This window comes from Myxine glutinosa, chromosome 3 (assembly GCF_964187855.1).
Source record: "Myxine glutinosa chromosome 3, kmMyxGlut1.1, whole genome shotgun sequence".
Taxonomy (NCBI): domain Eukaryota; kingdom Metazoa; phylum Chordata; class Myxini; order Myxiniformes; family Myxinidae; genus Myxine; species Myxine glutinosa.
Genome location: NC_136263.1, coordinates 189,150,205 through 189,166,268, shown reverse-complemented (window position 1 = coordinate 189,166,268; position 16,064 = coordinate 189,150,205). Strand labels below are relative to the sequence as shown.

The window sequence follows — 16,064 nt, the reverse complement described above, 5'->3', positions numbered from 1 at the left end:
CCGCAGCTCAATGGAATACTGCTCTCCCCTCTGGGCTGGTGCTCCTGCCTCACACCGAGCTCGTCTTCACGCTGTTGAAACCAAAGCATTCAGAATCATTGGAATCTCCCGCGATGAAGCTAACTCCAAGGGCCTCTCACTCACTCACCGCAGGCAGGTCGGTGGTCTTTCCGTCTTCTACCGACTCCTCTCTGGTCTTGCCCCCCCAGCTCTCTCTGGGCTCTGCCCCGCAAATATTCCTCCAGGTCGCACAAGATCTGCCTGCAACCCTCTTATGGTTAAACTGCCAAAATCAAGACTCTCTGCTCACCTTCACTCCTTCATTCCTTCATTCCTCTTTTCTCCCGCCTCTGGAACAAACTCTCTCACTCTCTTCAATCCCACTCCACCCTCCAGGTCTTTAAAACAGCTGTTCACCACCATCTCTTATCTTCCCCCATCCAAAACCTTGATCTTTTCTACCCCTGCTAATTTCACCCCAATTCCACTTTTTTGAAATACCAACTTCTGTCCTGGAAGTCCTTGATGTCCTTGTGTTTTATACTTCTCCCACCCCACCACCCCCTCCCCCCCTTCCCACGCCTCTTCCCCCCAAGCCCTCTCCCTCCCACACATCTCCCTGCTCTCAAATGTTGTGTTTGTGTGCTTTCCCTTCTCTCCCCATCTTGTCTTCCGCTCCCTCTTTTTATATATTTTGTTTGTCTGGTTGATTTGTTTGTGAAGTAAATGTTAGCTCTTTCACGAGCCTCGATTCAGTATCCCAAAAAAAAAAAAAAAAAAGCCCAAACAAACAAACCTCAAATTGGCTATCGAGACGTACCAATAAAAAATAAACAGCGACTTTTTGGCCAGTTTTTTCTCACACCCTCCCTCCTCCACCCCCCCCCACCCCCCTCACCCCACCCCACCCCACATTGTGTATGTCCCTGAAAAAAAACATCAAAAAACACACAGACATGTTTTTTGCCAAGGCTTCAAAAGAACAGAGTTTCTGATGACTTTGCAGCTCACTACTTACCACCGGAAATGTTGATGTTTCCTGCCTTCACCGCCTCTTTGATGGCGCTCTTGCTGGAAGTGCCCTTTGCGAGCCTCTCCCTCTCAGATTCCTCCAGGCTCCCGTAATGAATCCGTGGTCGCTTGGATGCACTTCTCCCATCATCTTCATCCATCACTGCCTTATTTATTCACTTGGTCACTAGAATGAATGCGAGCAGCCGAGTACGTGCATAAAGTACGTAATATTAGAATGTGGAGTATGTCTATAAATTATGTAATATCAAGACCATTAGTGAATCTATAAAGTACGTACTTTAACAATACAGCTACGTCAGTAAAATACATGCATCGACAAAATATGTACGTACCTCTATAAAATTTATACATACAATTGGAACGTGATTCCTATATAATAAAACCGAAAACGTCTGTTTGTCCGCTGTAATGAAATGAAGCCTACAGATAGTGGATTTTAGAAAAATGGAAACACCAGGATACACACGTATATACACAACATCTGTACAAAGTATGGGGGTACCACACATTCAGTCACGTGAAAAAGTAAGTACACCCCATGTAAAATTTTGACTTTTTCAACATATTTCAACATACAGCTATTAGATCTTCATTTCAACAATATTGATAGATAAAGGTGATATAACATAACAAATATCATGAAACATTTACATTTTGTAGTCCATCCACCTTTAACGTTACCGGCACTGCCCTCTCTTGGATTACATCATACCTCTCTGACAGATGCCAGTTCATCTCCATCAAAAACTGCAAATCCCCCACTGCTCCCCTCCCACAAGGTTCAGTTCTTGGCCCCCTCCTCTTCATCCTTTACCTGTCCCCCCTCGGTCACTTGATCCGCCGTCATGGTCTCCAATTCCACTGCTTCGCCGATGACATCCAGCTTTTCATCTCCACCAAGTCCGTCTCCACCGACACCCACTCTATCCTGACAAACTGCATCACTGAAATAAAATCCTGGCTTCAAATCAACTTCCTCAAGCTTAACTGTGATAAATCTGAAATAATCATCATTGGCCCAAAAACGCTCACAAAATCCACCCATAACTTTGCCCTCAACATCGACGGTATCCCAGTATCCACCTCCCCTCACATCCGGAATCTTGGCGTCATCTTTGACCAAACCCTCTCCTTCGACAAATACACTAAACAGATCACAAAGTCAGCCTTCTTTCACCTGAAAAACATTGCCCGTCTCCGCTCATCCCTCTCCTCCACGGCTGCAGAAACCCTCATCCACGCCTTCATCACCTCCCGTCTGGACTACTGCAATAGCCTCCTCTATGGTTCACCCTCAAAAATCACCAATAAACTCCAATACATTCAGAACTCCGCTGCCCGTCTACTCACCCATTCCCGGACCCGTGACCACATCACCCCCGTCCTTTACAAGCTTCACTGGCTCCCCATCCCCCCAGAGAATCCAGTACAAAATCCTCCTCTTGACATACAAAGCCCTCCATAACCTGGCCCCATCCTACCTGGCTGACCTCCTCTCCAGACACACTCCCACCCGCAACCACCGCTCTGCTGGTACCAACCTCCTGACCCCCTTCATCCGGACCAAATTCAGATCCTGGGGGGACAGGGCCTTCTCCATCGCTGCTCCCACCCTCTGGAACTCACTACCTCACACCATCAGAGACTCCTCCTCACTCACCACATTCAAAACATCACTAAAGACCCACCTGTTCAACACTGCATTCAACATTCAACCCACAGCATTTAACCCCTGACTATCTCTTCTCCTTCTCCCTCCTTTTGCTTTAAATATTTCCCTTTTGATTCTTGTCTTTTTGCAATTGTTGTTTTCATGTATTGTTATGCATTATGTTTTCCACTCTGTCAAAGCGCCTTTGGGCTACCTGAAAAGCACTATACAAAATAAATGAATTATTATTATTATTATCATTGTATAATTTAAATAAACATAAATGCAAATTTCGCATATGGAAAAAGTAGGTACACCCGTGGTTCTAATAGCTGGTATTGCCCCCTTTGGCAGAAACAACCTCAAGTCGGCATTTCTTATAACTGTCTACCAGTCTCTCACATCGACTGGGAGAAATTTTTGCCCACTCCTCCATGCAGAATTCTTTCAGCTGTGTGATGTTTGAGGGGTTTCTTGCATGCACAGGTCATTTCAAATCCCCCACAACATGTCGATGGGATTTAGATCCGGGCTTTGACTTGGCCATTCCAGAACCCTCCATTTCTTTCTTTTCAGCCATTCCTTGGTGGATTTACTGGTATGTTTAGGGTCATTGTCATGTTGCAAGGTCCACCTTCGGTTGAGCTTCAACTTTCCGAAAGATGGCCTCACATTATCCTCAAGCACCATCTTGTACAATGAAGAATTCATAGTGGATTATATGATGGTGAGCTGCCCAGGCCCTGATGCAGCAAAGCTGCCGCAAACCATAATATTTCCACCATCATGCTTTGCAGTTGCTATCAGGTTCTTGTGGTCAAATGCTGTCTTTGGTTTTCGCCAAACATGTCTTCTGGTACTGTGGCCAAATAGCTCTACCTTTGACTCATCTGTCCAGAGCACATTGTTCCAGAAGTGCTGGTCTTTGCCGAGGTGTTCATTGGCAAACTTTAGTCTTGCCCTGATGTTCTTTCTGGACAGCAAAGGATTCCTCCTGGCACACCTCCCATGTAGATCAAATTTGTGCAGCCTCTTTCTCATGGTAGACTCGTGCACTTTGACATCAACAGTGGCAAGAGCGACCTGTCGGTCCCGTAATGACATTCTCGGGTTCTTAGAGACTACTTTTAGAATCTTGTGGTCTGCTCTTGGGCTGAAATTGCTGGGGCGGCCTGGCCTGAACAAGTTGGCAGTTGTTTGGAATCTTCTCCACTTGTAGATGATCTTCTGGACAGTCAAATGATTGATTTCCAATTGTTTGGAGATCTTTTTAAATCCCTTCCCAGAGTCATAGGCATCTATAACCTTCTTTCTGAAGGCCTCAGAGAGCTCTTTTGATCTAGGCATGGTGACGCCGCACATTTCAACAACAAACAGCAAACCAAACTAAATGTCTGAGGTTTAAATAAGACACATTCCTCCAAGATCCTCCCTTATGATGTTCTAATCATTTGCACCTGAGCTGGTGCACCTGATTCTAATTTTAGGTATTTGAAGTAGTGATAAATGTCAGGGTGTACTTACTTTTTCCACATGCGAAATTTGCATTTATGTTTATTTAAATTATACAATGGACTACAAAATGTAAATGTTTCATGATATTTGTTATATTATATCACATTTATCTATCAATATTGTTGAAATGAAGATCAAATAGCTGTATGTTGAAATATGTTGAAAAAGTCAAAACTTTACATGGGGTGTACTGTACTTACTTTTTCACGTGACTGTATGTGACTGGCTCACAAAATATGCAAATCTCTTCCCAGTAGTCCTCTTATTACATTATATATATATAATATGTATGTTAGCCATTAGGGTTTAAACCCCATGACTCAATTGATCATAACATCTGAAATTATATATTGTGCTTCTGAAAACTGATTTGAACTCAGCTGCAGAGGCGGGTGGACAAAATGTGGTTTCTAGGCTCGAGGTGCAGAATACAGGAAAAACCTGTGGATCCTTAGCCCAGTAAACATGTCCTTGAATGTATGTGCCAGACAGAAGATAAAGAGCCCACAACCCACGTACAGGGAAAAACACGTTGCCAAACGCCTTCTTCACAAAGGGAATAATTAATTATATATCTTTGTAGTTTCCAGTGTGTCTCCTAAATCAAGGACGTAACCAACCTCGGGAGAAATATAGACATTACATATCCTTTGATTGTTATGTATTCAGTATGTGTATTCAATCATTAATCTACTATTATGCCTAGTGTCAAGAAAACCATTGAAGGTATTATGAGAACATTTCCTTCGGCCTGCGCTCGGGTCTGATGTGTTTAGATAAAGAGCCAGAAAAGGTCACCCTATCCTATGCTTACATCTTTTCAGTCTAAGTTTGGCCTTCTGCAGGAAGGGACGATGGTAGGTGGGTCTTTACGGCCCAGTTTCCTTTGTCTTTAGCGCAGACTCTTATCTGATATTTTTGCTATATATGAAATGCCTATTTGCTGATTTTGCAGCGAGTGTCTTGAAAATGCCTGCTGCGTGTCAGGCGGTGCATTATTGAGCCTTGCTCCACATTGTGTGTTTGTAATCGATTTCATTAAACATTGCTGCTCTGATCCTTGTTCTCCTTCCTTCCCTTGAGGTCATCGACCCACATGTATACCATCTTAAGCGATTATCTGCATCCCATGAAGCAGCATTTCTTCCCCGCTCGGAGGGTTCTTTCAGGATGACAATGCTCCAATCCATGGGGCACCTGTTGTCACCAGGTGGTTTGACGAGCAGGACGAAGTTACCCATCTTCCATGCCCCTCACAATCGCAGGAGTTTGTTCCTTTTCTATTTCATCCCCAATTTCCCTTTCCTCTTCTTGCTGTGATTCATTCAGCTTGTTTGCCCCCCATGTGTCCATTTCCACCTCCTCTTGATCTCACTCACTTATGCTCTTCTTTGGGGTCCGAGCATGTATACAAACAACCCACACAAACCAAGTCATCAAATTCAGGTTTAACCACACACCACTATTTGCTCCTGTTTGTGGTACCACCATCCCGAGGTTGTTCTATCCCACTCTTCCCTCAATGGGTTCAAGCAATTGGGGTATCACCATGGCTACAACTACAAGGGAATTAGACGCAGAAGGCCATTTGGCCCATCATGTAGGCACTACCACTAAAATTTCAAAGTTGTGGAAATGCTTGCTTTAAGTTATTATTTATGTCTATGGGAGCTTATGAACTCATAACTTTTGAAATTGAGGGTGAGGAGGAAAGAGAGCAGTGCAAGGAGAGTGAGGAAGAGAGTTTTTGACAAAGATAGCCACCCCACCACCAGGCCGAGGCTCAGGTCTATCATACCGGAGGAGGGAGTAATCAGTTGTGAGCTGTGGTGATCTCAGTTGTGTTCTTGCATTCATTCTGAATTCTGGATATTTGGTACACGCTGCATTCTGCTATGTCTGTGGTGTGAAGGTTGTGCGGCAAAATGGAACCGCACGACTCGAGAATCGAGTCGTGTGTTGAAGCACTGTCAATTTTATTGAAGCATGAAGACCATCAGGTACTTTTTTCAACCAATTTCTGGTTTTGAGTAGCAAAGGGAGGAGGGAGGGAGTACTGAGATCACCAATGATCACGTGAGACATCATTTCCTGTTACTATTAGTATTGGACGTGCTCACCCAATATCAATACTTCCGGTGTTCAACTCACGATCTCATTCCACACTCGTTTCATCTCCAATCTTCCTTCATGTCCTACATTTCCATTCATACAAAACAAACATTTTACGAAGGACGAACACGTGTACAACCACGGCGTGCACACGTTTGGGGGCGCATCCTCGCCTCGCACTCACCTCCTCCACGACTTCTCTATTTCGTGCTTCGACCGGACACCAGCAGAATTCTTCGAGTTTTCATTCACACCGAAACAAAAACGATTCAATTTTGTACGACGAAATCGAGCCAACGGAAAGCAAACAAACCAATGAGAGCAAGTTTGAATCCTCAGTTTAAGCAAGTTCGAGTATGCTCAAAGATGCAAACTCTCGCGATATTTCAAATCATATTGCCGTTAAAAACAATATTTTCACGGTTGCGTCTCATAATTTCGAAATCTATTTGCAGTGACAATATTAAACCGACATATTGAGCAAGTATGGCAAGTATAAATAATAAATATGAGGTCTGGCTGAAATTGTAATGAACATGCGCTAACTACTTCGTCATGGCAAACATACATTGCACAGAACGGGAATTTCATCATCATTATCAGGTAAAGCGCAAAGCGCCCCTCCCTTTAATTCTTTATACTGTATATGGGATCGTTTCTCTGTATACATATTTAACATGGGGACTGAAAATACGTTTTTCGGCTTCGACTAGAAATCGGCTGCAATTTTCAGAAGTAAATGCTTTGAACGTTGAGGTAATATGTTCCAAATTTAAGCAACGTCCGTTAACGCATTCCTGAGTTTTATTAAGAAAACCCTCGAAACCAGTTGGTGTCTGTTACTGTTACTGTTAGTGTTAGAACAACAACACAACATGCATTTTAAGGCCATTTTCCCTGCAAGAGCGGGGGTTAGCCTTGCGGTCCCCATGACAATCTTCTCCATTTTGCCCTATTTTCTGCATCTCCCCTTGTTAACCCCCTTGCCCGCATTTCTTCTTCCACCATCTTTAGCCAAGTCTTTCTCGGTCTTTCCCGTCCTCTACTTCCTTCTACATTCATTTTTTTTTTTTTTTTTTTTTTTTTTTTTTTGTTGTATACAAGATCGAGGCTCGTGAAAGAGCGAACATTAATCACACAGAAAGACAAACCGACACATAAAACATATAACATCGGGAGCGGTAGACAAGATGGGGAGAGAGGGGGAAGGACACAAACACAACATTTGAGAGCAGGGACCGAGAGACATGGAGACATCGAGAGATCTGAGAGAGGGCGAGGGCTTTGGGGGGGGGGGGGGGGCATGGGAAGGGGGCGGTGGGAGAGGTATAAAACATATGGACACTGCCAGGACTTCCAGGAAAGAAGTTGGAATTTCAAACGAGGTGGATCTGGGGTGAATTAGCGGGGGTAGAAAAGATCAAGGTTTTGGATGGGGGAAGATAAGAGATGGTGGTGAACAGCTGTTTTAAAGACCTGGAGGGAGGAGTGGGATTGAAGGGAGTGAGGGAGTTTGTTCCAGAGGCGGGAGAAAAGAGGAATGAAAGAGTGAAGGTGAGCAGAGAGCCGAGATTTCGGCAGTTTAACCATCAGAGGGTTGCTGGCAGATCTTGTGCGACCTGTAGGAATATTTGGGGGACAGAGCACAGAGAGAGCTGGGGGTGCAAGGCCGGAGAGGAGTCGGTAGAAGACAGAAAGACCACCTACCTGCCTGCGGTGAGTGAGTGAAAGGCCCTCAGAGATAGCTTCATCGCGGGAGATTCCAATAATTCTGAAAGCTTTGGTTTCAACAGCGTGAAGCCGAGCTAGGTGTGAGGCAGGAGCACCGGCCCATAGGGGAGAACAGTATTCCATTGAGCTGCGGATGAAAGCCTTGTATGTGGTGAGGAGCTCAGGTGTGCCGAGGAAGGACTTCGCACGACGGAGGATGCCCAGTCGGCGACTGGCTTTGGAGGCTAGCTTGGAAATGTGGTTTTCCCAAGAAAGATCATGGCAGATAGTGAGACCCAAAATCTTGAGCGACAGAACTTCTTGGAGAGGATTGTTGAGAAAGTAGATGGGAGGGTTGTCCAGTCGATCTTTTCGGAGAGACATAGTAAGAGTGTGAGATTTGTCAGGATTGAAAGACATGTTCCACTTGTTTGACCAGTCTGTGATTTTGTCCAGGTCTTCAGAGAGTGAGGAGGCAGCAGACTGCCGATCTGAGGGAAGAGGAATGGAGCGGCAGAGAGTGGAGTCATCAGCAAAGAGATAGAGAGGATTTTCGAGAGAGTCAGAGAGATCATTGATGAAGACCAGAAAAAGCACGGGGCCCAGAACACTGCCTTGGGGAACTCCAGCCTGAACAGGAAGAGGAGATGAGAGAAACCCATTCAGGGCCACACGTTGACGACGACTAGAGAGGAAGTCCGCCAGCCATGCGTGGAGATTTCCATGGATACCAAAGGAGGAGAGTTTGGTGAGCAGAGCGGGGTGCCAGACCGTGTCGAAGGCACGTGATATGTCGAGGGAGACAGCTCTAATTTCCTGTTTGGCATTGAGGACCTCCATCCATTGTTGAGACAGCAGAAGCAGCATGTCCAGAGTAGAGTGACCTGGTCTGAAACCAAATTGATGATCAGAGATCAAACCATTGGAGAAGAGGAAAGATTTCATATCCGAAGCAATGATGGATTCCATGACTTTGCTGATAATTGGGAGAAGGCTGATTGGTCTGTAGTTGCTAGGATCTGTTATTGCACCTTTTTTGTGCAAAGCGGTGATGTTGGCTGATTTCCAAGCAGATGGCAGTTGACCTTGAGCAAAAGAGAGGGTGAAGAGAACAGAGAGAGGGTGAGATAGAGCAGCAGAGCACGATTTTAGGACCCGTGGGCTGATGCCGTCGGGTCCAGTTGCAGAATCAGAGTCGAGGGTTGACAGAAACTTTTCCACCTTGTCAGGAGGAAAGGACACGGAGTCCAGGAGCAGCAGGGTACGACTGGGTATGGTGGGTACAGAGAGGGATGGGTTTGGGACACAAGATTTAGAGGCAAACACAGAGTTGAGGCATTCAGCTTTTTCGCGTGCGGAGTCAGCTGTGTAGCCGTTTGAGGTAAGGGAGGGGATGGAGGGGGAACAAACACCAGAAACGGATTTGACCAGACGCCACCAGGATTTGGAAGAGGGAGACAGATAAGAGAGTTCGGTCTTGAGAACGGAGAGATATTGTTTCCTGGCTCTCCTGAGGGTGGACACACACTTGTTTCGGGCTTTGTGAAAGGAAATGAGATTTCCTTCCGTTGGATTTGCTTTCCAGGAGACGAAGGCAAGTTGTTTCTGGGCAACAGCCTCACCACAAGATTCCGTGTACCATGGACGGGAGGAAGGGTATGACAACTGAAGACGAGATGGGATAAATCTGTGCATGAGAGAGAGCAATTTACTTTGGAAGAATTCCCAGGATGAGTTGATGTCAGAGGTGGTAGAGATGGGAGACCAGTCCAGATGATTGATGGCTGCTTGAAGACCGTGCCAGTTGGCCTGAGTGAAATGCCAGACTCGTCGACGCTGAGCAGGCTCCCTGAGGATGGTCAGAGAGATGTCCACTTTAACAAGGACATGATCAGATGATCCGATCGGAGCAGAAGAAGAGCAGCAGACATTTTCAGGGAAGTTAGTCATAACCAAGTCCAGAAGAGAAGATGTTCCGTTGACTGAGATCCGGGTCGGGAAATTGACAGATTGTGTCAGTCCCAGTGAGTCGCAGAAGTCCTTTGCTGAAGAGCCATGGCTGGTGAGAGAGGTACCCACACCCAGCCAACTGGCATGGTGACAATTGAAATCACCACATATGAGGAAGAGAGAGTTGGGATGAGTAGATAGAAGTTGGTCCATATCATCAGACAGCGAGATGTAGATGGAGTCATCACTGTTTGGTGGACGGTACAACACACATATGAACAAGAGGTGGGAGCGAAGGGGAAGCCGTAGCCAGAGGTATTCCTGGGGGTGAGGTGGAGAGAGTGCAGTGCAGGGCGAGTGAGGAAGAGAGTTTTTGATAAAGATAGCAACCCCGCCTCCAGGACGATGCTCAGGTCTATCATACCGGAGGAGGGAGTAGCCCGGGAGAGATACTATGGAATCAGAGACATCATAAAGGAGGAAAGTTTCTGTTAAGCAGATCACGTCTGGTTTGACAGAAGCAACCTGTATGGAGAGATCAGTTAAGTTTGAACGAAGGCCCCGGATGTTTGAGGTCCATACCGTTAATGAAGAGGAAGGGGGAGCATCAGATACAGAGCAGGGGGGAGGAGGGGTAGGGTAAGATGTGGAAGAGGTGGAAGAGATAGGGAGAGCTGTTGAAGGTGTGTCAGAGATTTCAGAATAGCTCGGAGAAAGGGAAGGATGGGGCGGACAAAAGGTTTGATGGTGATTGGGTGAGCCACAATGAGGTGTTATTTGAGGAGGGGGAAGAGCGAGGCAGAAGGTTGGGGGAGATGGAGGTGAGAGTTTGAAGGGGGAAGAAGCGGGGAGGACGCTTTGAGGAGGGGGAGTGAGAGGGGGGAAATTGAGAAGCAATGAGGGTGGGGAGATTTGAAGGGGAGGGGTGAGGGGGGAGTTTGGGAGGGAAGGGACAAGGGGAGGGATTTGAAAGGGATGGGAAATGGGGGAGATTTGGAGGGGAGGGGTGAGGCAGGAGTCTAGGAGGGGAGGGGCGAGGGGGCGTCTTGGCGGGGAGGGGTGAGGGGGTAGTTTAGGAGGGAGGGGGCAAGGGGGGAGATTTGAAAGGGATGGGTGATGGGGAAGATTTGGAGGGGAGGGGTGATGGGGAAGATTTGGAGGGGAGGGGTTATGGGGAAGATTTGGAGGGGAGGGGTGAGATTGGATTTTTGAAAGTGTACGATTTATGGGAAACGAACATTTATTGCAAAATGAGTTTCTTGTGACCTTCGAGTTAAAAATACGTTTAAGGACGCTGGATGGAGGATGGAGTGCAGGAGAGTTTAGGGAATGTAGAAAAAAGGCACTATAGGAGATGGATATTTTTTTTGGGATGAATTGATTTGGTGAGCAAGTCGAAAGCAGCCTTTTAAAGAAGAAGAAGAAAAAGGTGTTATAAAATATGACGGAATACATAACTTGAGGGGAAAGTGTAAACATTGAAGGTTAATGAGTGAAAACTATCTGGGGAAATGGGGGAGAAACACGTGGTCGAAGAACGAACGAACGAACGTTCCATCACTCTTCTCAACCAGTCACTTTCATCCTTCCTCAACACATGACCAAACCATCTCAACCTGTTCCTCTTCACAGTGTGGTGCTGTGCACACGACTCGATTGCCAGAGAGGTAGGCCACAACGCGTTGGTACAAACAAAGAGTCTTGATAAGTCTTTGTCCCCTTTTTTCAACATTCGCATCCTTCGCGAACCGTTCGCGTGTCCCGTGAAAACCCACCTTTAACTTTAAGAGCTTGCACTTCAGCACTGGGCGGGCTCGAGCTTAGAGCCTGCATATATGTCCCGAGGCCACGCCTTGCCCCCGGGCGTGGCCGTTCGGTCGAAGGGCGGGGCATGCTTTTTCGTTCCCCGCCTGGACGCTCGCGCCACCCACTGGTGTGCGGAATTATTGTCCCTTGTGCCCGCCACACGCGCCCCCTCAGAATTCCCACGCACCTGAACGGTGAGTTTGCGGGGAAGCCGGATGACCCGGCCGAAACGCCCCCTGGCGATGTGTGCAGGGCTGGGGGGGGGGGGGGGGGGGGTAGCGGGACGGCGGGGCTGGGGGGTGCCGGGGGGGTAGCGGGACGGCGGGGCTGGGGGGTGCCGGGGGTCCGACCGCCGGGGGGCGGCTTCGACTCGGAGGCAGAGCTGCTTGCGGGGGGTGGTCCGGATCGAGGTGGGCCGTCTTGAGGCGGTCCACGGAGATGCGATCTGGGGCACCGCCGATGTCGACGGTGAAATGTTTGTCCCCAGTCTCCAGCACGCGGAAGGGCCCGTCGTACGGGGGCCGCAGCGGTGCCCGGTGGGCGTCGTGCCGGACGAAGATGTACTCCGCCGTGCGAAGCTCCGGGGCGACGTGGGAAGACGGGCAACCGTGGTGTGCCGTCGGCACCGGGGCAAACCTCCGGGCGGTCTCCTGAAGGGCGGAGCGCTGTTGCGCCGTGGACCAAGGAGTCGGGGATGAATTCGCCCAGTACCCGCAGTGGTTGCCCGAAGACCAGCTCTGCCGAGGACGCGCGCAGGTCGTCCTTGGGTGCCGTCCTGAGGCCCAGCAGGACCTAGGGGAGCCTGTCGGCCCAGCTGCCGTCGCGGAGGCTGGCCCGGAGCACGGCCTTCATCGAGCGATGAAAACGCTCGCACAGGCCATTGGCCTGGGGGTGGTAGGCCGTGGTGCGGTGTAGTTTTACGCCGAGCCCTTGCGCCACCGCGGCCCAGAGCTCCGAGGTGAACTGGGGGCCGCGGGTCGGACGAGATGTCCGAGGGGGCACCGAACCGGGCAACCCAAGTAGCGATGAAGGCTTGCGCCACATCAGCCACAGACGTCACCGCCAATGGGACGACCTCCGGCCACCGTGTGGTGCGGTCCACCATGGTGAGGAGGTGGGTGAACCCCCGCGAGGGGGGCAGAGGTCCCACCAAGTCGACATGCACGTGGTCGAACCGACGCTCGGGCACCGCAAACGGGGCCAACGGGGCTTGGGTGTGGCGGTGGACCTTTGCGCGCTGGCACGCGAGGCACGTCCTGGCCCAGTCGCGGACGTCCTTCCTGAGGCCATGCCAGACGAACTTCGCCGCGACGAGCTTCTGGGAGGCCTTCGTGCCCGGGTGGGACAGGCCGTGGATGGCGTCGAACACTGGGCGCTGCCAGCCAGCGGGCACGATGGGGCGAGGCCGGCCGAGGGAGACGTCGCACAGGAGGGCCGCGCCCACGGCGTCGAACGGCACCTCGGTGACGCGGAGGCCTGTGATGGCGGTCCGCAAGGCCTGGACGCCGGGGTCGGCAGTCTGGTCCTCCGCCATCTGGGCATAGTCGATCCCGAAGTGGACCGCGTGCGCGACGGACCGGGAAAGGCAATCCGCCACCGGGTTGTCTTTGTCCGCCACGTGACGGATGTTCGTCGTATACTCGGACACGGCAGAGAGGTGACGCTGCTGCCGTGCCGACCATTGCTCGGTGACCTTGGCCATCGCGAACACAAGGGGCTTGTGGTCGACGAAAGCCGTGAACGGGCGGCCCTCTAGCAGATGGCGGAAGTGTCGGACCGCCAGGTGGAGCCCGAGCAGCTCGCGGTCGAAGGTGCTGTAGCGGCGTTCGTGCGGGCGAAGCTGCCGGCTAAAAAACGCCAGCGGTTGCCAAGCACCACGCACCCACTGCTCGTGCACCGCGCCAACCGTGTAGTCCGACGCGTCGGTGGTGAGGGTGATCGGCGCATCGGGCGCCGGGTGCTCCAGCATGGTGGGGTTGGCCAGGGCCAGGTTTGCGCCCGCAAACGCCGCGGCCGTCGGCTCCGACAAGGCGATGTCACCTTTGCCCGGCTTGCCCCGGAGGGCCTCGTGCAGGGGGCAGAGGAGCCGGGCGGCGTGGGGCACGAAGCGGTGGTAAAAATTTACCATGCCCAGGAACTCCTGGAGCCCCTTGATCGTGCGGGGTCGTGGGAAATCCCTGACCGCCTCCATCTTGGCCAGTAAAGGGACGGCCCCGTGCCTGGTGATGCGGTGCCCCAATAAGACGATGGTGGCGACGCCGAAACGGCACTTTGCGGGGTTGATGATTAGGCCATGCTGGCCCAGGCGTTCGAAAAGCGTGCGGAGGTGGAGCAGGTGCTCCTCCCGGGACGCGCTCGCGACTAGGATGTCGTCCAGGTAGACAAGGAGGAAAGGTAAGTCGCGCAAGACGCTGTCCATAAGCCGTTGGAACGCCTGGGCTGCATTCTTCAACCCGAAAGGCATTCGCAGGAACTCGAAGAGGCCGAAAGGGGTGATGACGGCCGTCTTCGGGACATCGCCCGGTTGTACGGGGACCTGGTGGTAGCCCCGGATGAGGTCCACCTTGGAAAACACGGTCGTGTTTGCCAACCGGGCGGAAAAGTCCTGGATATGCGGGACCGGGTAGCGGTCGGGGGTGGTGGCATCATTGAGCCGGCGGTAGTCCCCGCACGGCCGCCATCCCCCGCCGGGCTTCGGCACAATGTGCAGAGGAGAAGCCCAAGCGCTGTTGGAGCGCCGTACGATCCCCAGCCGCTCCAGCGTGGCGAACTCCGCTTTCGCCACGGCGAGCTTCGTGGGTTCGAGTCGGCGTGCCCGCGCGTAGACCGGCGGCCCGACCGTGGGTATATGGTGCTCCACCCCGTATTTAACGGCCACCGCTGAGAAGGTGGGCCGCGTGAGGGCCGGAAAACTGGCTAGGAGGCGTGTAAAGTCGTCCGCTGCCGGAAGCGTGCAAACCAAACTCGCCGGGACGGAACCTTCCAGCAAGCCGCTTGGCAAGCCGCTCGGTGAGCCGCTCAGTGAGCCGCTCAATGAGCCGCTCAGCGAACAAGCGAGCGAGCTGAAGGTTTCGGCCTGGACGAGACGTCTGCGCTTCACGTCGACCAACAGCCCATGCGCACATAGGAAGTCCGCGCCCAGCAGGGCCATTGGCACGCTGGCGGTCACGAACGGCCATTGAAAGCGCAGTGAGAGGCAACGCTTCCCGAATGTGCGGATGGGTGTACCGTTGGCGGCAAGCAAAGCGGGGCCCCGGCCCGCGGCTTGCTTGTCGGACGTGGAGGCCGGGAGGACGCTTACCTGCGCTCCTGTGTCGCAAAGAAAACGGCGCCCGGACAAGGTGTCCGTGATGAACAGGAGGCTGCCGGTATGGCCAACGCTCATGGCCGCAAGTGAGCGCCGGTCGTTTCCCGACCTGTCAAAAGAACACGGCGGGCGGCACGTTTTAGCCTTGCGGCCGAACCTGGCATGGTAGTAGCACCAGGTTTGCGGCGGTGGCCCCCGTGGCAGCCGTGTCGGCGGCGGTGGTGGTGGCGGCGGCGGTAGTGGGCGGGGCGTAGCAGCGGCCACGAGGGAAGCAGGTGGCGCTGGAGCCTCCGCACCGGGAGCCACTACGGCAGCACCGTACCCCGACCGCGTGTCGCAGGCACATCGCAGACAAATACTTGTCGGCCTCTCCAGCCAGGGCGCGGGGTTTCGTTAGTTTGGAACCGGCCAGCGCGAGGCGCACCTGTGCAGGTAGCTGGCGGAGGAAAAGTGTGCGGAACAAGAAATCCGGGCGCTGGTCTCCAAGCAGCGACAACATGAAATCCATCCGGACGGATGGTCGTGTGTCACCGAGGGCGGGAAGGTCCAGGAGGCGGTCGGCCCGTTCGATCTCCGTGAGCCCGAATGTGGCGAGGAGGAGACGTTTGAGCGCCTCATACTTGTTGTCGCCCGGCGGGCGCCGAAGGATGGACACGACTCGGGCGGCAGTGCCGGGCCCGAGGGCAGCGACCACGTGGTAGTACCGGTTCTCGTCCGCCGTGATGCCTCGGAGCTCAAATTGAGCTTAGGCCTGCACGAACCAAACGTCGGCTTGCGCTTCCCAAAACTCGGGGAGTTTGACGGCGATGGCGTTGGTAGCCATGGCGCGTTCGGGGGTCAGCAACGGCTGAACCAATCGGGGTCACCAGTGTGGTGCTGTGCACACACGACTCGATTGCCAGAGAGGTAGGCCACAACGCATTGGTACAAACAAAGAGTCTTTATTAAGAGCTCGCACTTCAGCACTGGGCGGGCTCG

At 51.6% G+C, this 16,064-nt stretch overlaps 1 protein-coding gene across 3 annotated transcripts in view; it reads right to left on the bottom strand.

Moving 5' to 3' along the window:
* Positions 1-6,717, bottom strand: part of PRPF4 (pre-mRNA splicing tri-snRNP complex factor PRPF4) — a 53,438-nt gene extending 46,721 nt beyond the window's left edge. The window contains exons 1-3 of one of the 3 annotated variants that reach the window (XM_068103607.2): positions 6,498-6,717; positions 6,322-6,396; positions 1,019-1,198 (exon numbers count right to left, since the gene is read on the bottom strand). In XM_068103607.2, the coding sequence (XP_067959708.1) occupies positions 1,019-1,172 (154 nt within the window). In that variant the 5' untranslated portion in view covers positions 1,173-1,198; positions 6,322-6,396; positions 6,498-6,717. Of the gene's footprint in view, positions 1-1,018; positions 1,199-1,849; positions 2,075-6,321; positions 6,397-6,497 lie in introns of those variants that run through there. The other 2 variants (XM_068103606.2, XM_068103608.2) reach the window with 2 other exon arrangements.
* Between the last annotated feature and the right edge of the window lie 9,347 nt (positions 6,718-16,064).